General features: G+C 43.2%; 1 protein-coding gene across 1 annotated transcript in view; it reads right to left on the bottom strand.

Moving 5' to 3' along the window:
* The window catches only part of PDGFD (platelet derived growth factor D), a 140,481-nt gene that overhangs the window by 23,694 nt on the left and 94,716 nt on the right, over positions 1-22,071 (bottom strand). Inside the window, exons 3-4 of the mRNA XM_081197696.1 lie at positions 21,707-21,887; positions 2,464-2,523 (exon numbers count right to left, since the gene is read on the bottom strand). Coding sequence (XP_081053822.1) covers positions 2,464-2,523; positions 21,707-21,887 — 241 coding nt within the window. The remainder of the gene's footprint in view (positions 1-2,463; positions 2,524-21,706; positions 21,888-22,071) is intronic.

Below are 22,071 nucleotides of genomic sequence, written 5' to 3'. Positions count from 1 at the left end.
ATTGTGAAGCTGAGGCTGCAGTACTTGGCCACCTCAGGAGAAGAGAAGACTCCCTGGAAAAGACCCTGACATTGGGAAAGATTGAGGGCACAAGGAGAAGGGGACGACAGAGGACGAGATGGCTGGACAGTGTTCTCGAAGCTACTAACATGAATTTGACCAAACTGCAGGAGGAAGTAGAAGACAGGAGTGCTGGGCATGCTCTGGTTCATGGGGTTGTGAAGAGTCGGACACAACTAAATGACTAAACAACAATAAATCTATCATCTACCTACCTACCTATCTATCTATCTATCTATGGTTGGCATCCGTCTGTTTCGGGAGACAATGGAGGAGTGCACCTTTGGGGGTGAAGTCAAACCATTGGAGTTACAGCTCCTGCTGTGGCTGTAGAGACCAATATAGGAGAGACATGTGTTGTTGCAGTTGGGGCAGATGAAGGCATCCGGTTGTGCTGCTGCAGATGCACCATGGTGTTTCTTCTCTCTGCACTCCTCCCAGCGGTCATTACTTTTCTGATCACTGCTATGGATACCACGACCTGACTATCTGTCTCTAGGCATATATAAGATCATGGTTAACCAGCTGACTATGTTTGCATGTGTTATTTAAGTAGTGCCATTGGTGTGTGCATGGCACTTTACAAAGTAAAAGAGGATAAGTCCCTGCCCAACATTTGACAACAACATTTGACCGGAGATAAAGGGCAGGAAATGGACACTGGGGTAAACAGAAGACTACTCTGACTATTTCAAGTGCACACAGTTAGGTCTGGTTATAGTGGGGTGCGGGAATTAAAGGGTTGTACCAATGTCTTCGAATCCCTGCGGCGGGGTGAGCTCCCGTCGTTCGGTCCCAGCTTCTGCCCACCTAGCAGTTTGAAAGCACCCTTAAGTGCAAGTAGATAAATAGGTACCGCTTTATAGGGAGGGTAAACGGCGTTTCCGTGTGCTGCGCTGGTGCCGGCTCGCCAGAGCAGCTTCGTCATGCTGGCCACGTGACCCGGAAGTGTCTCCGGACAGCGCTGGCCCCCGGCCTCTTAAATGAGATGGGCGCGCAACCCCAGAGTCGGTCACGACTGGCCGGTACGGGCAGGGGTACCTTTACCAATGTCTTCATGGAAAAAATGAGTTTTGAAGAGGGATTTGAAGTAAGCGAGAGAGATCAGACAGGGACTAAAGTAGAGTTGGCGGGGAATCGAACCTGAGACCTTCTGCTTGCAAAGCAGATGCTCAGCAACTGAGCCATGGCCCTATCATACAATGCTGCTTTTCTTTTATATAAAACTTTTACCTTTGAAAGGATAGATTTACCCCCACCCCCATTTCAGTTAAAAAGGTAAAGGGACCCCTGACCATTAGGTCCAGTAGTGACCGACTCTGGGGTTGTGGCGCTCATCTCATTTTATTGGCTGAGGGAGCCGGCGTACAGCTTCCAGGTCATGTGGCCAGCATGACTAAGCTGCTTCTGGCGAACCAGAGCAGCGCAGGGAAACGCCATTTACCTTCCCACCGGAGTGGTGCCTATTTATCTACTTGCACTTTGATGTGCTTTCTAACTGCTGGGTTGGCAGGAGTAGGGACCGAGCAACGGGAGCTCACCCTGTCGCGGGGATTCGAACTGCCGACCTTCTGATCAGCAAGTCCTAGGCTCTGTGGTTTAACCCACAGCGCCACCCGCATCCCTCCCATTTCAATTACTATGCAGCAAAAGGAAAGCTCAGCTCTCCTGAAAGAAGGACAAGTCAAGAGGACAATCACAGACCCTACGATAACCTGCTGGCCCTGGCAGATGCATAGGAAAAAGCAAATGAATAAGTGGCAGCCTAACAAACTTGAGCTTGTTCTGCAAAGAGGGAATTACCAGTTTCAGGAGAAAAAGCTTTTTGCCAAGCGTATTGTGACTCGAGCGTTGCATCCAGAGAAGAAGACAAAGGAGAACTGTTTTAATGGGACAAGGTTAAGACTTGCCAGGCTATTGACCTCACTGTTGCTATTCAGCAACTTTCAATAGGTTGCTCCTCTGTAGCAAACATTGGCAGCTCCCTTCTAATGAGTGCCAAGCCATTGTGTGATGTTCTTATTCTCCAGAGAGATAAAAACTAATTCAGAATGAACTTGCACATGTCCATCGGTATGTATCTAGCAAAGAGATTTAGCCAAGTTTTAAAAAGGTACAGAAAACCACCCAGAGATGCATATGTTACTGCATAGGTAAATAGCTTGCTGTTTCATTTTGTTTTTAATTAATGCATATATACATTTTGCTAAATAAAATCAGTTATACAGATTTTCCGATGTATCCTTATGTGGTGGTGATACATGAGGGAAAGAAAATAAAAACATGATCATTCCATGGGCTTCCATGCAAAAAAACACATGCCAAAAAATAAATAAATTATGGGGGGGGGGGAAATCTGAATTAAATTCTTTCTCTAAAATGCGCATTTCACATTTAACTTACCAAGACGGGGCTTGTGACCGATTCCCAGTTGGTTTCAGCTGCAGCAGGCTGGAGATCATCCTGAAGATCAAACAGAAAAATAAAGGACGGGCAGGGGCAGGTATTAGAGTCACAACATTATTGTACATGTCTTTTTATAAAAATATATAGACAAAGGATGAACTATATGGTTGCTGGGCATTTCAATTCGTAACACAAGACTTTGCTCTGTTCTTTTCCAATTCTGAAAGCATCAGGTTGCATCTAATATAATGCAAATTAAAGTCACGTAGCAGTATACTTGTTCCACTTGTGAAATGTTTTGCACCAGCAGAACGTTGCTGCATGAGAGAACGCATAGGCAGCTTGCTGGCTAACTTCTTCGCACAACAGAGCATGCAACCTGTTTCATGACCAGTTTCCACTAGTGCAACTGCTGCATAGGATTCCTCTGTTGTTTAGCATTAAAAGTCACCTGTCTGCTAGCACAAGAGCCCTTGCTCTTTGTGGACAAATATTTGTCTAGTGGACAAAGATAGTTGGATCCAGCCTAATAAAACAATTTCTGTAGATCTGCAATCGATATTCCATAGATGATTCGGTTATAACTCAGAGAAATTCTTTGTAAACAAAAATGTCTTCAGCAGGTGCCTAAACAACATGAAGCACCTTTTTTATTTCAGCTGGTAATTTTCACTGTCGGTCTTCCTGCCTCCCATTCCCAAAGGGACTTAGCCACCACTGCATTTAAATATATGTTTGTTTAAAAAAGTTTTTTATTGAATTTTACGATTTAATATTCAACCACATGACATAATATAACATTTATCATATAACCCCGCCTCCCCATGACTTCCATCAGCTTCCCCTTCTGGTTCTTAAAATATTTACTCCTTCTGCTTAATTGTTGTCTTATCTTTATGATCATACATCTAAATGCTCTTATCAATTTTACACCAAATTTTCTTTCATAGTTACCTCTTACACTCAATTACATTTCATATTATTGTTTCTTAACCTTTGAACTTGTTTTCTTAGTTGTAAATGTTTAACCAAACCCTGCTAGTGAGTCCATTTCTTTACAGTATTTCTGTATGTAGAACATAAGGGGTTCCCAGTCTTTTTTAAAATGTTCATTGTCATTGTTTCTGATTCTTCCTGTAAAGGGATCCCTGACTGTTGAGTTGTGAATGACTCTGGGGTTGCGGCACTCATCTCACTTTACAGGCTGAGGGAGCTGGCATTTGTCCGCAGACAGTTTTCTGGGTCATGTGGCCAGCATGACTAAGACACTTCTGACACAACGGAACACCGACACCAGAGCAGCGCACAGAAACACTGTTTAGGTTCCCACCAGAGTGGTACCTATTAATCTACTTGCACTTTTGGTATGCTTTCGAACTGCTAGATTGGCAGGAGCTGGGACCGAGCAACAGGAGTTCACCCTGTCACGGGGATTCGAACCGCCAACCTTTTGATTGGGAAGCCCAAAGGCTCAGTGGTTTATACCACAGCGCCACCCGCGTCCCTGATTCTTCCTGTAAGTTTCGCCATTTCTGCATATTCCATAAGTTTGGCTTGCTATTCTTTTTTCATTGGTATCTTGTCATCTTTCCATTTTTTGGCTGGGAGAGGCAGCTAAATGTATATTTTTAAACACATTTTCGACCACAAAACTCATTTCTGAATGCATATTCTCTCAGCATGGCCTTTTCTAAAAAGGATCCACTCTCAAAATGCATATATTATTATATAACATAGAATAGCACCAGAACATCCTGAAAACAGAAAAGCTAGTGGATAACTAAATTCCAGTTAGCTGGAGGTTGGGAATCAGGTCACTTCATTTTGGAATCCAATCAAATTCCTCACCGATCCCTATAAGAAACCATCTTTTGGAATGGAGGAAAATGCGAAAAGTAGTTTGCAGAGTGGCACGAGGGGAACTGTGGCTCAGGTGTAACCTTTGAAAATCAATGAGTTCCTCTCCCTCTCAAGACACAATGCCTGAGCTGAGCCTTAAATAACCAGGAGCCACAGAGAAAGAGAGAGGATGTGTGGCTGGCTGCCACAATACATCTCTAGCTATAATTCCATTATTGGTGATGACTATGTTAATAACAGGGCACAATGATGTAGTGGGTGCCTCCTGATCCATTCTGACATAGTCACTTGTTATAATAGGAGAGAGAGCATGATAGTCCAAACTCTGTCAAAGAAACATGAAGGTTTTCAGCTGTAATTACAGTCAAGGTCAGTCTGAGCCTGGTTTGTCTATTTATGAAAAGTGAAAGGTGCAAAATGGCTTTAAGTAGCAGGCGAGTTTGGTCTGCACCTCTCTCGTTCCTTGCTATTATGTTAGGAGGAGAAGGATGTCCAAATGTGTGGCTTGGGGACGATTCGAACTATGGGAAGCCAGCGTAATTTATGATGGCTTAAATTAAGCTGGCGTAATGTACACCACATCCAAACTTATTCAGGAACAGAGCTGCTGCTGCCCGAAACTGGCAGAGGGAAAGCAAGCTTTTCAAAATGGAGTTTACTTAAGTCACTGCTTTTACTGGTGGAAGTTCCACCTGGTTGGCGGGTCACGTGACTGATCTGAACAGAGGGAGTACTCTGGGAGTACCCCTGCTTGTCCCTGCCACTGCTCCAGAATATCTCTTTTTCAGGACTTAAGACAACCAGGGGCAGAGGAAGGGGGTGCGGTGGGGGGTGGGCCGCCCTGGTGTCACCACTGAGGGGGGTGACAAAATGCCAGGTGGCACTCACCGCGGGGCCTGCAGTGCGCCCGAGCCACGCGTCACTCCGGGGAGTGACGTGATGGTTTGGGTGCCCGCAGGCTCCGGGCTGCCCCAAATGGTCTGCCTGCCACCTCCCCCTAAGCTGTAGGGCGGCTGAGTGGGAGGAGGCAGGCAGACTCCTCAGAGGCCCTGCGGAGTGTCCTGCCCCGGCTCACCCAGCCCCATGGGCGGCTGGCCCCACCCCCCATGGGCAACTGGCCCTGCTCCTGGGCGCAGGGCACACGCGCTGCCCCAGGCTCCCAATCAGCTTGCTCCGCTGCTGAAGGCAACATAAGATCTGCTGGTCTCAGCTGAGCCCCAGCTGAGCCATGATGAGAGAGTTGTGCCAGGGTATCTCTGGCTCAGTCAGAAGGTGTGGCTTGCACCTGCATAGCCCAGCCACACCAGCAATTCATAGAATTGTAGAGTTGGATGGGGCTGTCAGGAGCTTTTCCTACTCTCGAGTAGGACCCTAGTAGAGACACATGCCCAACTGGCATGATCTCTCCCTCCCGGTCGTTCATTCGGGCGATTCAAATCTTTCTTCAGCCCAAACATCACAGCGACCGATGCCAACAGACATTGGCACACTCAGGGATCCGCAGAGTCTTCACAGCTTTGCATGACAGACCTCAGCAACTCAGCATTTTGGCTAATCTACTTTATTTACATATAAAACACACATGGAGCACTGGAACATGGTTCCCTCTCTCTCTCTAGCATCAGACAGCAAAGAGAAAGAACAAAGGACAGTCCCACTTCACGTAACACAATAACACAAACATCCTGTCTCCGTCACTTCCCACTCTGTGGAGTCAAAACATACACCGTCATGTGACAGACAACAATCCCGTGACTGCAATCACAGAGCAGGAATTCTAACAGGGGTCACAAGGGTCAACTAGCCCAACTCCCTGCAATGCAGGAATCTTTTGGTGATCGAACCCATGACCCATGACCCTGAGATTCAGAGTCTCGTGCTTTACTGAGCCAGAGACCTATTGGATCCTTATTTAGCCTGGTAGATCTTGGGCTTGGATTGCTTCCTTATTTATGAAACTGTGCAGTGAGTAAACAGGGAAGAATTAACTTTCCTTTAAAAGAAAAATAAAAGGGAGTAGTTAGCATGTACTGTAATGGGTATATTTCAAGTTTAAGACAGGTAGGGTCACAGAGAAGGATGGGGGAGAAACCTGATTCTGTTTGCATTTAAAGGCGAACCTACTAAATCTGCACTTTCTGAAATGATGCATGAAGCAAAACGCAGCCACCCTTTTCAATTCACATTTACTCAATTTTTTAAGTGCAGCTTTTCAACCAAACAATGCTTGGAAATGTGAGGGTAAATGGTGCATGAAAATGAACTTAATCATGAAAAGAACACACAAAACGTGTTGTATTGAGGGGAAAGTGCTCACAAAAACATATGCATTAGTCAAAAAACGAATGAAATGTGTTGATTAGGATATAGCTGCACTAAAATGTTGATGAATTTCCTTAAGTTCTTAAAAAATAAAAAATAACACAAAATGCTATAGAAATGTGGAGAACTCAATTCATGACTGCAAAAATAGGGAACTTAGAGAACAGAAACTGATGGAGCCTTCCATCCCTATTCTTAGGTGACTGGTAGGGGAAATCGTGACAGTTTCCCCAATCTTAAATTCAGTTCTTCACATTAGCTTGCATTTATTTTAATTTTAAAAACTGACTTTCTCCTAAGATACACATTTTGAATGCAATTTTGACTCTTTTACACATTTTTGTAAAGCTAATTCCCCCAACGATATGCATTTTTTTTGCATCTTATTCTTTTACTAACATATGCAGTTTTAGGCAGACTTTACCCTACTACATGCATATATATTTTTGTACACATTGCCCGTGTAATGGGTTCCATGGCAAAATTCAGAGAAGCACGAATTTCATAGGATGGCTATGTTTTGGTCCACAAATTGCAAATTACTTTAGGTTTAAATGTGAACTAAATTGCATCCCTCCCCATATGCACAGAAGGTGTAGCCCTGCCCTTTGATTCACCCTTTCCCCTTGGCTCTGATCATCTCACCTTATTCCCTATGCAAAATCGAGTGCCCTTGGGAGGGCTTTTGTGAACTTCTGCCATGCTGACTGGCAGATTTCAGCATGAGCCTCGTTGGTAATACAAGAAAATGCCTTGAGTGAAATTGCAAAAAAGAAAAAAGAAAAAAGAGAGAGAGAGACTAGTGGATGCTTCAGTAGTCTCTCCTGACTACAGCAGAGCAGAAAAACAGCCCTTCAGAATTTACGGGAGGTTAATAACTGAAGGGTGGGTGAAGCAATGTGGTCATTCCCACATCCTTCCTCCCTTGACATTGAGGGGTGACATTTTGAAGCTGACCTGTAAATAAGGGCTGTGCATGCTCTGTTCTGATTGTTTAAAGGGGGGAAGTGTTTCTCAAGCAATATAACAGTCTGCTACTGGGGATTGGGACAGAGAAGTGTTTACCTGGAGAGTTAAATTTATTTATTTATTTTTAAAATATTTTTTATTAGGTTTTCCACAATTATAACAAATAGCACATAACAAAACAACAAAGAGAAAAATAAAAGCAGAAAAATACATCTCAGAAGAAAATACATCAAAGAAGAAAACATTACAAAAAACACCATCCTACCCACCACAATACAAAGAAAAAATAAAAATGAACTTAATTATTTGAAAACCCAACCTTAATTACATGTTGGTTAACTTCCTCTATTCCCTCCCTTCTGAATTTCCTTGTATCTGCATGTAACAGCTTTCCAATATCATTCTTAAGCAAAGGTATTTCCAACTGTTATCTATCTTATTCACTTTTCTTACCAATCTACATCACATTTATATAATTACATCCTAATTTAGTCCTAGGCCTATTTGGCACTTTCAAGTGACTTACCCGGAGAGTTAAATTTATTTCTGCATTACAAAGCAATGGGTTGTAGTCACCTAAGTCCTACTCAGAGTAGACCCACTGAAATCAATGAACCTAAGCTTGTCATGCCCATTAACTTCAATGTCTGTGTAGGACAAGCATTGAATACCACCCACAGTTTTTACAAATACAAAGCATTCCTCATGTTGCCCCAGATATTGTTGAAGCTAGTTAAATCCTATGTGGCAGGACATCTTCTTTTTCTTCTCCTGGATAAAATGTGCATGTATTTTTTATAGCGCAATCCTACATGCATTTACTCAGAAGCAGTCCCCATTGATTTAAGTAGAGCTGAAGCTGTTGACTTTGACTTCCCTTCATTTTTTAATTTTTCCTATTGTAAGTTCACATCTCTATATTTCCACGCCAGCTGGCAATTTTAGTCCTCATGAAAATTCATTGGCATTTTAGTGTGATTTTCTCATAATATAAACATTTGTATTATGCAATTCTGTCCGGTATACACATATTTGCAAAGCAATTTCCCCCAATATTACACAATTCGTTGTTTTGTTGTTTGCTAATATATGCTTTTAAATTTACACCTACCCTAGTATAAACTTGGTTTGTATATTGTTTCAGAAAGTGTGCGTTGAACAAGTTTGCCTTTAGAAGCAAGATGAATTACCGGTAAGTTGCTCCCCTACCCCTATGCAGGGCTGTCCCCAGGCCACACCCCCTTTCCAGCCACATCTCTCCCTATATCATGACCCCCTACTTCACATTCTCCTTGAGTGTCCCTGAATGCTGATAGGTGATTTTTGCTTGACTGGGTGTGAGTGTGTCTAGAAACTAGCCTATTCTATGAAGGCTAAATTAACATTTGTTGCTCCTCCTATGTTTGCTTCTGGCCTCACTCACCACCAGCATGTGGCCCTAGGAGGTTTGCCCAGCAAGAAGTTCCTCACCCTGGCCTAGTTATTTTACTGCACCTTTGACACAAATATCCAAAGAGGTGAATATTCGAAGAGTGTTCCACAAATGACTGAATGAGGATATTGGATATGTGCGCACTACAGGGACAGTGTTTTTGCCTATGCTTGGAAGGGATCGTGCCTGTGATTACTTGCTGCAAAGCTCCCTTTGTCTTATTGATCTTATATGATGGTTCATTGACATTTTAAAAGCTCCGTCTCTGTGGGCCCCACTTAATTTTGCAGGAAACTTATGACAGAAATGTGGATAATATTTTACAGATGCAGCAAAGGGCTAAGCAATTTACTCCCTTCCTGGAAAATGATGCATCTTTTAAGGGGTGGCTGGGTACATATATTTTCAAATGAAAACACAAAAGCAAGAACTGTCTGTAGACTTCCTAAAAATTGAACAACAATGTCAAATAACAAGAGATACCCCCTCCTCCAGTCTCTGAAGTTTAGAAGGATGATCTTCTGCCAAGTTTCTTTGCTTACTGATTTTCTGTAAACAGTAGGAAATAATACTGCCTATTTGGATTGTGTTCAGCTGACTTCAGCCAGATGGTTAGAAGAGGTGCGTGGAAGTGTGTGTTTTTATGTGTGGAAGTGTGTGAAAGAGTGGCATCTCCTTATTCCAATTTAATTTGCAACATCTGTGTCTTGCTTTTTGTTTTTGTTTTGCAAAGAGATGTTTAAATGAAAGAAACGATTGTTATTCATTTTACAAGATACCGTTCTAGTTAACTGCAGATGCTGATATCTGGTGAATTCTTTTTTTAAAATAAATTTTATTAATTTTACAAATAAAAAAATACAAACAAACACACATTGATAAAGTAACACCATATGTGGAGATTCTCTGAATCTTGTGACTCCCCCACCCCATCCTGTCCATGGAGTCTTGTTTTAAAACATCTACAACTGCATACAGCGGTACCTCAGGTTAAGTATTTAATTGGTTCCGGAGGTCCGTTCTTAACCTGAAACTGTTTTTAACCTGAAGCACCACTTTAGCTAATGGGGCCTCCCGCTACTGCTGCGCCGCCGGAGCACGATTTCTGTTCTCACCCTGAAACAAAGTTCTTAACCCAAGGTACTATTTCTGGTTTAACGGAGTCTGTAACCTGAAGCATATGTAACCTGAAGCGTATGTAACCCGAGGTACCACTGTATTAGTTTGTACTCCAGTTATTATATCCAACCATATTATCCATAATGTTTTTTTACACTACAAGTGAGTCAAAATCCTACTCTTGTTTCCATCTGCTTACAGTAGTCTCCAAAATAACTTGTAAATTTCCCCCCATTCTTTTATAAAGTTATCTAAAGCCAGCTATCATGGTGAATTCAACTAGGGATGCTATTTCAGAGTTCAAGAGCCAGAAACAAAGACACTTTTACCATGGGGAAAATACGGTATTTGGTGAGTGTTAAAATGCCTGATCTTGGCTTTGTTCTAAGTCAAACTGCCAGATTACACCCTTGCTGCTAGCAATATTTTAAAGTGCAGTTATTGTGATTATTTTATTTATTCATGTATTTATTTCTACATTTATATCCCACTTTACCTCCAAGGAGCTCAAAGTAGCATACATCATTTTCCATGTGTGACCTCGAATGAACATGCAATTTGAGGTAATTTCCATTCTCCTTTCCGTTTTTGATGGAACTCTTCCTACCTGTGAAAGACCTTCCCTCCGTTTCAACCTTGCTTTTGACCAAAATATATTCTCACACTTTCCTTCTGCGTTACGGATGGAAGTGCCATGTAAGCCTCTATAAATGAAGAATAGACACCTGTGTGGTTGCTGGCTTATGTGCACTGTTGGGTTGGCTGCGTGGAAAAACACTTTCCCTGGCTTTAATCTCTTTTTGAATGCACCAGGCAAATGTACCTGAACCAGCACCACGATGGCCCTTGCAAGCTCTAGGAGCTGCAGTTAAAATGAGAAGGCAGACCATTTTACTTCCTCATATATGTGAAGGAGATAAATCACTCACAAGAGGAATAGACTGATTATCCACTGTCCTATTGTCCTTGGCTTGAAGGCATTTCTTCCTTGGCCAGCTTCAAATAAAAAAGGTTTCACCTAGGGGATGATTTACATGTCCTGGCTAGATGGTTATCAGTCTACCATTGTTTAATAATAGGGATGGGTGAGAAATCCAATTCAGTTTGCATTTAAAGGCGAACCCACACAATTCAGACTTAACAAAACATTACCCAGACCAAAACACAGCCATTCTGCAAAATTCAAAATAGTGTTTATAAAAATGTATATGTATATTGTGAGAAATTCACAGTAAAATGCTATCAATACAGACTGAATCTGCATAAACTTCTGCATATACAGTCATACCTTGGAAGTCAAATGGAATCTGTTCCAGAGGTCTGTTCAATTTCCAAAGTGTTCAACTTCCAAATCACAGCTTCTGATTGGCTGCAGGAAGCTCCTGCAGCCAATTGGAAGCCTCGGAAGCCCCATCGGATGTTCGGCTTCCAAAATAACATTCGAAAACTGGAACAGTCACTTCCGGGTTTCGCTCATTCAGGAGCCAAAACGTCTGAGTTCCAGGGAGTTCGACAACCAAGGTATGATTTTAAAAGGCTTATTTGAGGATCAAGGAATGTTTGCTGATTGGTAGATGGGGTCCAAGGGAGTTTTGTAGAATAAGGAGAGGGAACCAATAGTAGATAGTGGGGAAGAGCCAGAGTGGTATAATGGTTAGAGTGTTGGACTATGATCTGGGAGAGCAGGGTTTGAATCCCCACTCAACCATGAAGCTCACTGGGTGAGCTTGGGCCAGTCACCATCTCTTAGTCTAACCTACCTCATGGGCTTGTTGTGAGGATGAAATGGGGGGAAACCATATACACCACTTTGAGCTCTGTGGAAGAAAAGTGGTATATGAATGTGATGATGATGATGTGGCAGAGTAGGTCTATCTAGGAGTGGCTAAATAAAGAGGATAGGGATAGTTACGACTTCAAAGTATTCACTCCTCAAGAAGAATGGTGTTGATGGTGGTGACAATGGCCTAATGTTGTGCTAGGCCTTGATTTACAGAGCCATGATTTACAGCTTAGCAAGCACCACATACTGTAAAAGGCACAGGGGGAGGAATGGGGAAGCAAGTATAAATAAATCTGTTTTGGAAGTCCTGTTGTAGATGGAAGCTCTTGTACACTGCCAGACATAAAAACACGCTGCTCATGAGACGAAGGCCGAAGAGAAAATGGAAGTTTCGTTGGACAAGGAGAGCATACCAGGATGACATTCATGAGAAGATAAAAAGTTTCAACTACAACAAGACACAACAGTGAAGGGTTGAAAAGGAGCAAGTGCAGCTTCATCGAGGGATAGGGACCCAATGAATAGAATTAGGGGTCTCCCAAGGCAGCAGAATCATTATGTGTTCCCATTCATTTTCATTTGTAGAGTGTTATTTAATTTTCCATTCATTTTATGTGCTCCCATTCTCTTTATTTATAAAGGCAAAGGGACCCCTGACCATTAGGTCCAGTTGTGGCTGACTCTGGGGTTGTGGCGCTCATCTCACTTTATTGGCCGAGGGAGCCGGCGTACAGCTTCCAGGTCATGTGGCCAGCATGACTAAGCCGCTTCTGGCGAACCAGAGCAGCACACGGAAGTACCGTTTACCTTCCCGCTAGAGTGGTACCTATTTATCTACTTGCACTTTGACGTGCTTCCAAACTGCTAGGTTGGCAGGAGCAAGGACCAAGCAACGGGAGCTCACCCCGGCGCGGGGATTCGAACCGCCGACCTTCTGATCAGCAAGCCCTTATTTATACCCTGTAGAAATATAAATGCCCCATTTGCTCCAAAGGACAAACATCCGCTGAAAAAAGCAGCTTCCTATGGGGCAGGGAGCTTCAATGCAGTGAAGTGAAGGACTTGGGTTCAGCCAGACAAGAGGTCTTACACTTTGTCCCAGTGTGAGGCCAGGTTGGCATATGAAACTCTATGGCATTTGAGATGAGGCAAATGGAATCGTGTGTGTGGCCCTTCCAGCAACTTTTGACCCAAGTGCAAATTGCACTCGCAAACTGATCGCAATGCTTGCTGCTTCGAGGATATTTGAGAGAAGAGCGGAAATGTTGAGGTGGGGAGTAGAGAATGGGAGAGACAGAGTATAGATCTTTAGAATGGTCGAAGACAGGAAGAATAATGTGGCAGCATTAAAGAAAGGGAAAATATAAGCTTGCTTTGAAGACAAATCTTCCTGACAGCGAGATTTTTCTCCATGATGATCTCCCTGAAGGAGTGATAGAAGCTCCATTTGTTGGGGCTTTTAAAACAAGACTGGACTGAAAGGAAGAAACAGACAATAGGAGAGATTTTTGCCCCGAGAGATCATTTAATGAGATGTCCTAATAGCTTTTTCAGATCTTTAGTCCCGGGCTCTGTATTCCCCTCTAATGATCACTGTAACAGGAAAAGCAGAGAGGTCCAGAGCTTATGGAATTTTCTAAAACAACTGCATTTTTTGACCTAACCCTGTAAATATCTTCCAGTGGTTACTTCTCAGCACTACAAGACTTGGGTGGTGATTTACTTTGTACATAATTCCACATTTTGGAAAACTACATTTTCCAATCATACGGTAACTTTGGTGGCCAAGAATTAATGGATCTTTAAAGGAGCAATCCTAGACACCAGAAGTTGCCATAAAACAAAACAGTGTGAATTAAGCTGGCATAAAGTTACACCGGATCCAAAACACACTCAGTTACTGATGTTTGAAGCAGCCTAACCCTGGCAGAGGGCAAACAAGCCTTTAAAATGATGTTAGTATGTGCATTTTTCTACACATTGCTTAGCTGGAAAATTGCATTGCAAAATTCAGTGAATTGCAAATTTCAAAGGCTGCGTCAGGCTGCTGCCAGTGACTCCCAGCTGATTGCCAGGAACATACAAAGACAAGGAATTTTTTTTATTACCGTCCGCTTTTTAATGCAGTATTTACAGAGAGAGGCTATAGAACCCAGCCTCTTGGATAATGGTGTTGTCCCGAGTGAATCTCCACCCCTGTCTCTCCCACTTCCTCATTCACTATTTGCATTGTCTCTCCTATGGGTGCTGCTACGTCACCATCAACCTGAGATTCCTGCATTGCATGGGGTTGAATTAGATGACCCTTGGGGAATAGCTGTCAATTTTTCCCTTTTCTTGCGAGGAATCCTATTTGGAATAAGGGAATTTCCCTTTTAAAAAAAAGGGAAACGTTGACAGCTATGCCTTGGGGTCCCTTCCAACTCTACAATTCTATGATTCTATTATTCTAAGGGCACAACCTGGTATGATATTTGTCTTCCCATTTCCAGGGAGTGATTATAACTCATTTATTAAAAATCCAGTCTGTTTTCAAGTTTATTATCTGGCTCGTGATGTTATCTGCACTGACTTAAGTGGTTCAGCAGTTGCCTGTGAAGAGTCATAGAGCTTTTAAGTATAACAAACACCACTGCAATCATTTGGTGTAATTTCATGGGGGAAAATTGTAGAAATTGATTTGCCACAGTGATTTTGACATCAAAAGCAAGATGTGCAGTTAGCACGTCTGATAAAACCTGCACCGCTTGCTAAACCTATAAAAACACAATGACAGGAGAGACCTTGGGCATTATTCGAACACACCTTTTGACTCTGTCGAAAGCGAAAATTACACTGCGCCGCAGTAAGCCAAATGCTGAATTATGCCAATGTTATTTGATTATCCAATCCAATAAAATCAAATGAAATTTATTACACAGTTTCCATTCAGCAACTGCAGACATGGCAATGGCTTATTTGAGACAGGGTCATCCATACGAGGCTAGGTACTCTGCAGCAGTTGCAATAATGGAGGGAGAGGAAGAAATAATCCATAAACTTGCAATGATGTGTGTTCAGCAGCGGAGGCCCTGCAATGCATCCTGCCCTTTTCCAAAGCATGGCTGGTTGAAATGCAAGACAGAGCCTTTTCTACAGCACCACCCAGAATTATTGATTGCATTTCCATCCCATCTTCCCACCCCACTGGAATTCAAAGGTCTCCCCACACCTCATTTAATCCCCCAAATAACCCTGTGAGTTGAGTTAGGCTGAGAGGCAGTGACTGGCCCAAGGTCACCCAGTGAACTTCATGGCAATTTGAAGTTTTAGGCATCCAATTGCTTCAGTATTAATATCTGCAATAGGGTTATGCTAGCAGTTTCTGGCAAACCCTCTTCTTTGTGAGACTTTGTGGGTGAACTGTGAGTTTTTTTTGGGAACTGGATGAGAGACAGGATGGGTGGGTAGAATTCTGGATGAAAGCCAGGTGACAGAGAGGTGTGTCAGAAGGAGGAGAACGTTCTACCTCCACTCTTCTTCTTCTTTGGTGATCACTCATAGCTGAGAAAGATTGTCTTCCATGAACACAGTTTCAACAGTGAGTCTGTAAGAGACTGTGGAGGCCAATTCTGGATCCACACATCTTTTCACAGTGGGGACATAGGTTTCTGGGTGGGAGTTGATCACGGTGAGTGTTTGCCAATCGTGCCTTCCTCTTCACATGTTTCTCTCTTGCAACCTGAATTCGAGCATCTTCAAAGCCCATGAAACCTTTGGTAAAGGCTGTTCTCCAACTGGAGCGCTTGCAGGCCAGTGTTTCCCAGTTGTTGGTGTTTATACTACAGTGGTATGGACTGCAAGAAGATCAAACCTATCCATTCTGAAGGAAATCAGCCCTGAGTGTTCACTGGAAGGACAGATCCTGAAACTGAGGCTCCAATACTTTGGCCACCTCATGAGAAGAGAAGACTCCCTGGAAAAGACCCTGATGTTGGGAAGGATGAAGGGCACAAGGAGAAGGGGACGACAGAAGACGAGATGGTTGGACAGTGTTCTCGAAGCTACCAACATGAGTTTGACCAAACTGTGGGAGGCAGTGGAAGACAGGAGTGCCTGGCATGCTCTGGTCCATGGAGTCACCAAGAGTCGGACACGACTAAACGACTAAACAACTACATACTACAGTGGTACCTTGGGTTAAGATCTTAATTCATTCTGGAGGTCTGTTCTTAACCTGAAACTGTTCTTAACCTGAGGTACCACTTTAGCTAATAGGGCCTCCTGCTGCTGCTGTGCTGCCGGAGCATGATTTCTGTTCTCATCCTGAAGCAAAGTTCTTAACCCGAGGTACAATTTCTGGGTTAGCAGAATCTGTAACCTGAAGCGTCTGTAACCCGAGGTACCACTGTACATTTTTTTTAGAACCTCTTTTGTTGGCCTCCACTATGCTCTTCCTCTACTTTCAGAGAGGCATGAAGTTGAGTGATGGAAGATTCAGGACAGATAAAATAAAGTGCTTCTGCATGAAGCACATAGTTAAGCTATGGAACTCACTCCACACGAGGCAGTGATGGTCACTGACTTGGAAGGCTTTACAAGAGGATGGGAAGAACTCGTGGAAGATAAGGCTAGCAATGGCTACAAGCCATTGGCTACAAGGCAGACCTCCACAGTCAGAGGCAACAATGCTTCTGAATACCAGTTGCTGGAAACCAAAGGAGGGGAGAGGTCTCTTATGCTCTTGTTTGGATTTGGATTTGATATCCCACTTTATCACTACCTGAAGGAGTCTCAAAGCAGCTAACATTCTCCTTTCCCTTCCTCCCCCACAACAAACACTCTGTGAGGTGAGTGGGGCTGAGAGACTTCAGAGAAGTGTGACTGGCCCAAGGTCACCCAGCAGCTGCATGTGGAGGAGCGGAGACGCGAACCCGGTTCCCCAGATTACGAGACTACCGCTCTTAACCACTACACCACACTGGCTCTCGGGTCTTTGGTCTGATCCAGCAGGTTCTACTTCTGTTCTTCTGCATTTATTAAAGCAGCATTACACTGCATTAGCTTTTTTGCTCAGTCAGTTCTTTTCACCTCCCCTTATTATATGATACTGGGTGTGTGTTTTTTTGTTTTTTTAAAGAATGTTGGGATTTGTTTTTATTATTGCTTTTATTGATTCGGTGTCTGTTAATAATTTAAGATGCTTTAAACTTATTTGTAAAGAACAAAAGGGAAGAACGGCTTAAATAAATTAAAAAACAACAACTAACCGCGTTCTCTTGCAGGTTTATAGCCTGGAAAACATTATAAATCGTTTTGATACACAAACACACTGGTAAAGGGGAGAGAGACTGGAGATCAAGATGCTGGTATCAAGAGGGGTGTTGGGTGTCACTCATGGAGAAGTGAGTGCAGGAGATCAGAGCAATGTGTAAGGGGGCAACGCCAGGTGATTTTCATGCCATCTGGGGGAGCTACATTGCCAATGCTGCAAAAGCTGAGTGTAATTGCAACCCACCTTTGACACACCAAAATTTGCAGAGAGATAATCTCAGATGGATAAAGATGACTTTCAAATTCCCAGCATCATAGTTTGGCTTTCTGAAACCCACTCCCTTCATGGTTGCTTTGATTATTGCTTCATATTTGTTGTGGCAAATCATATTTTTTTTTAAATTAACACCACCACCAGAAGTTCACATTCTACAAACCTCTGGCATATCCCATATTTAAACTTTTTGGGAACTGACCGTGGTGTGCTGTTTTTTGTTTATATTTTAATAGGTTATTTTTTTTAATTCTATTTGATTACTTTTAAAATTAATTAATTTCTCTCTCTCTCTCTCTCTCTCTCTCTCTCTCTCTCTCTCTCTCTCTCTCTCTCTCTCGCTTTCTAGTAACTCCCTGTGATGCTCAGGTTAGCAGCTAAGAAAGGCTATTTTGGTTTCAGAGTACATTGTGACAATCACATCCACGCCACACATTTAAACCACATGTCTCCCCCAAAGAATTCTGGGACCTGTAGTTTACCCCCAAAGAGCTACAATTCCCAAGCACCCTTAACAAACTACAGCTCCTAGAATTCTCTCATAAAGGTTGTCCAGGATGCAAAATATTTTTATTTCTGTTCACGCTGCCAACATGATAGATGCTCAGCAACATCACTTATCCATTTCCCGCTGCTGAAAAAGCTGCTCTGTTGAAATGTTATATATTTTGGTTTTTTCCTAAACCCCCAGGGTCCCATATTAGCTGCTCACAGTTTCTCATAAAGCTGGCTAATTGTAAGAGAGGTCCTTTGGAAATATCACACAATGCAGTATTGCTTAATTTTTATGCATTGCAGTACTCCAGGGAAAGGAAATCATAAATTGTTGTTTTGTTAAATTGCCTTCAAATTAAAGGCTTATATGGTGTAGTAATTTACCTAGAAGAACGGTTCTGCTGAGTTATCCCAATAGTCAATTTAACCCAGTATCCTGTCTCCAACAGTGCTCAGATTCTTCAGGAACTTCTCACCACACTGGCAACCAATAATGCTACTTAATTTTATGTTCCTCAGTCCCTTTTATCAGGTGTTTAGCAGACAATTACTTTTATTTTTGCATTCATCTGTCTCAAGAGACAATGGAGTAGGCCTCTGGGGTAAAACCAAACCACTGCACTGGCAACACTAAAGTGACCTCCCCCCAGGGATCAATCCTGGGCAGTATGTTTGGAGGTCCAGAGTTGCCCAGATAACAAGATCCCCCCATTCTTGGCCTCACTGATGTGGGTTTCTCCAGCCACTCTGGGCAGCTTCCAACGGAATATTAAAATACAATAACCTATTAAACATTAAAAGCTTCCCTAAACAGGGCTGCCTTCAGATGATGATGATGATGATGATGATGATGATGATGATGATGATGATAATAATAATAATAATAATAATAATAATAATAATAATAATTTATTTGTACCCTGACCATCTGGCTGGGTTTCCACAGCCACTCTGGGTGGCTTCCACAAAGACCAAAAATACACTGAGATGTCACACATTAAAAACTTCCCTGAACAGGGCTGCCTTAAGATGTCTTCTGAATGTCAGGTAGTTGTTTATCTTTAGATGCCAGTGTGGTGTAGTGGTTAAGAGCGGTAGTCTTGTAATCTGGGGAACTGGGTTTGCGTTTCCGCTCCTCCACATGCAGCTGCTGGGTGACCTTGGGCCAGTCACACTTCTTTGAAGTCTCTCAGCCCCACTCACCTCACAGCGTGTTTGTTGTGGGGGAGGAAGGGAAAGGAGAATGTTAGCCGCTTTGAGACTCCTTAAGGGGAGTGACAGGCGGGATATCAAATCCAAACTCCTTCTCCTCCTCCTCCTCTTCTTCTTCTTCTTCTTCTTCTTCTTCTTCTTCTTCTTCTTCTTCTTCTTCTTCAAGTCTGGTAGTTGTTCTTCTCTTTGACATCTGGTAGGAGGGCGTTCCACAGGGCGGGTGCCAGTACCGAGAAGGCCCTCTGCCTGGTTCCCTGTAACTTGGCTTCTTACAATGAGGGAACCGCCAGAAGGCCCTCGCCGCTGGACATCAGTGTCCGGGCAGAACAATGGGGTGGAGACATTCCTTCAGGTGTCACACAACTGTCTTAGGGACTCTACTCCAGATTTGTGAAGGGTTTACTCCTTAGCCTTTTCTTCTCCTCAATGTACCTCACAAGGCAGCACAGGTTGAGGATCAGAGGTGTCCTTCTCCTTAGATGGGCTGCCTTCCCAGGTTGATGGGCCCAATCCACCCCTCACTTCCCTCTACAGCCCTTGCAGAAACTGCCTTCTTGACCATTGGACCCACGACTGGTCTCATCCGCTCAATTGGCCAGAGCTTGTCTTCACAAGTCACTAACTCACTGAGGGCTTGAGACCCATCGTCTATCCAAATTTAGGTTGCCAGTCAAAGCTGTTACTTGGGGTATGGACACTGCCGCTTGCTGACAGCTTCTAGGGGGCACAGGTAAACTTAAATCATGACTAAGATTGCAAACAGATTTGAGTAGGAACCAAGTTTAACTAGATGCACCTTTGTAAAAATGTAAATTTCTTTAATAGCTCTAAGAAAATAGACATTTGGGAGGTGGGCATGAGAATTAAATACGTAAGTCATGAGCCAAATAGAAAATAAGAAGAAGGGAGCAGTTGTTTACCTAGAATGCAGGGCTTATAAATCTTCAAAGCTTCCCTGTGTCCAATCAATCAATCAATCAATCAATCATCACTTCTCTCCATGCAGACAACTCCCAGAGTTCCCTGTGAAAGGGGGATTGCTTATTGAACCACTCTAAGACCTGTAGCTCTGGGAGGGGAATAGGGGCCTCCTGACAGCACCCTTAACAAACTACAGCTCCCAGAATTCTTTCGGGGAAGCCATGACTGTTTTAATCAGTGGAAGTGGTACTACTACAGATGCCACATAAAACCCGTTGTGCATTTGTAGGACTCTATTAGGGTTAAACCACAGAGCCTCGGACTTGCCAGTCAGAAGTTTGGTGGTTCGAATCCCTGCGACGGGGTGAGCTCCCGTTGCTCAGTCCCTGCTCCTGCCAACCTAGCAGTTCGAAAGCCCGTCAAAGTGCAAGTAGATAAACAGGTACCGCTCCAGTGGGAAGGTAAACGGCGTTTACGTGTGCTGCTCTGGTTCACCAGAAGTGGCTTAGTCATGCTGGCCACATGACCCGGAAGCTGTACACCGGCTCCCTTGGCCAATAAAGTGAGATGAGCGCCACAACCCCAGAGTCGGCCACGACTGGACCTAACAGTCAGGGGTCCCTTTACCTTTACCTTTATTATTTAGTGTGGAAGTGCCTGCACTTGGGAACTCCCTGCCTATTGAGACCAAGCAGGTGCCTTCACTGTACTCTTTTCAGCACCTGCTAAAAACATTCCTGTTCAGACAAGCCTAACCAGCTGCTTCGAAAGCCGAGGTATTTTTAATTTTGCGTTTCAAAGCAGAGTTGCTAATTCTTTTTTGATTTTTCTGTTTTATCTTTTGCAAACTGCTTGGAAGTGTTTTTTGGTTTTTTGGTTTTACAATGAAGCAGTGTATAAATTGTACAAATTAAATGAATAATGATAAAAGTGGTAGCATGGTGCTTTAAATCTGTGGTGTGCCAAACACTCTAACCACTATGCCACATGGTCTCTACACAGATCTGCCCAGTTCACTGGGGGGAAAAATTGCCTCCTCCCCTAACTCCCTCCCTCAAATTCTTCAGTTTCATCAGTATGACAAGCAGGCATGCAATACCTTCATCCTGCAGAAAAACAATGGATCCCAAATTAACTGCCTGCTGAGGCACTCTGTGCTCTGTCTGCAGCATTTATTGTATATGACCTGTGTGTGTCTTGTTTAGATTCATGGGCTACAACCCCTGAAGGTATATTTTCCCCTTTCTGACCTCACTTTTGCTTAGAAAGAGCAGCCGTTCCCAGTGTTATTCTTCAAGACCTTTTTTCACTGCTCTCAGCTTGTCGCTCCAGACCACAAAGTGATAGCAGGGGTTGAAACACGTTATTAAAGAGGATGGCAGAGAGTTTTATAGTTTCCCCTTAACTTCTGATTTACTCAGAGGATGGTCAACCTACTTTGATATGGGATAATATATTCTTGGAGAGGAAATATTTACGGACAGCTAACTCCCCCCCCCTTTGCTCTAAGGTAACTACTGCTCCATCCATCCCCAATGTTCCTTTAGCTCTTTCTTGCCACAATCTCCACTCCATTGAAACAAGCAGTTGTGTTACTTACCACCAGGGAATAATAAATCTTGAATCCAGGCTTAGCCACAAAGAAGTCATCCGACTTGAAGGTGATCTTTAGCTGGTTTGTTTTCGATGTGATTCTTGGAGGAGCTTCCTTGTACCCACACCACCGTCCCCGGATGAGCGTGCTGATTTCGGATATATCTTCCACTTCTACAAAGTCATATCTGGAAGTTAGGATGGACATGTTTATTATACAATGTTATAGGAGTAGGGCTGAGTTTCTGGGAACTTTCACCACTTAAATGAACATTGAGGGAAGAAAGCAAGCCAAGATCTGCTGTCAAGATTTAGGGTGTGTAAAATTTGGGATGAACATATTCAGATTGGAGGAGTCAAAACTCGCAAGGC

Source organism: Podarcis bocagei, assembly GCF_964188305.1.
Source record: "Podarcis bocagei genome assembly, chromosome: 6".
In the NCBI taxonomy this organism is placed as follows: domain Eukaryota; kingdom Metazoa; phylum Chordata; class Lepidosauria; order Squamata; family Lacertidae; genus Podarcis; species Podarcis bocagei.
This window is presented reverse-complemented; position numbering and strand designations above follow the sequence as displayed.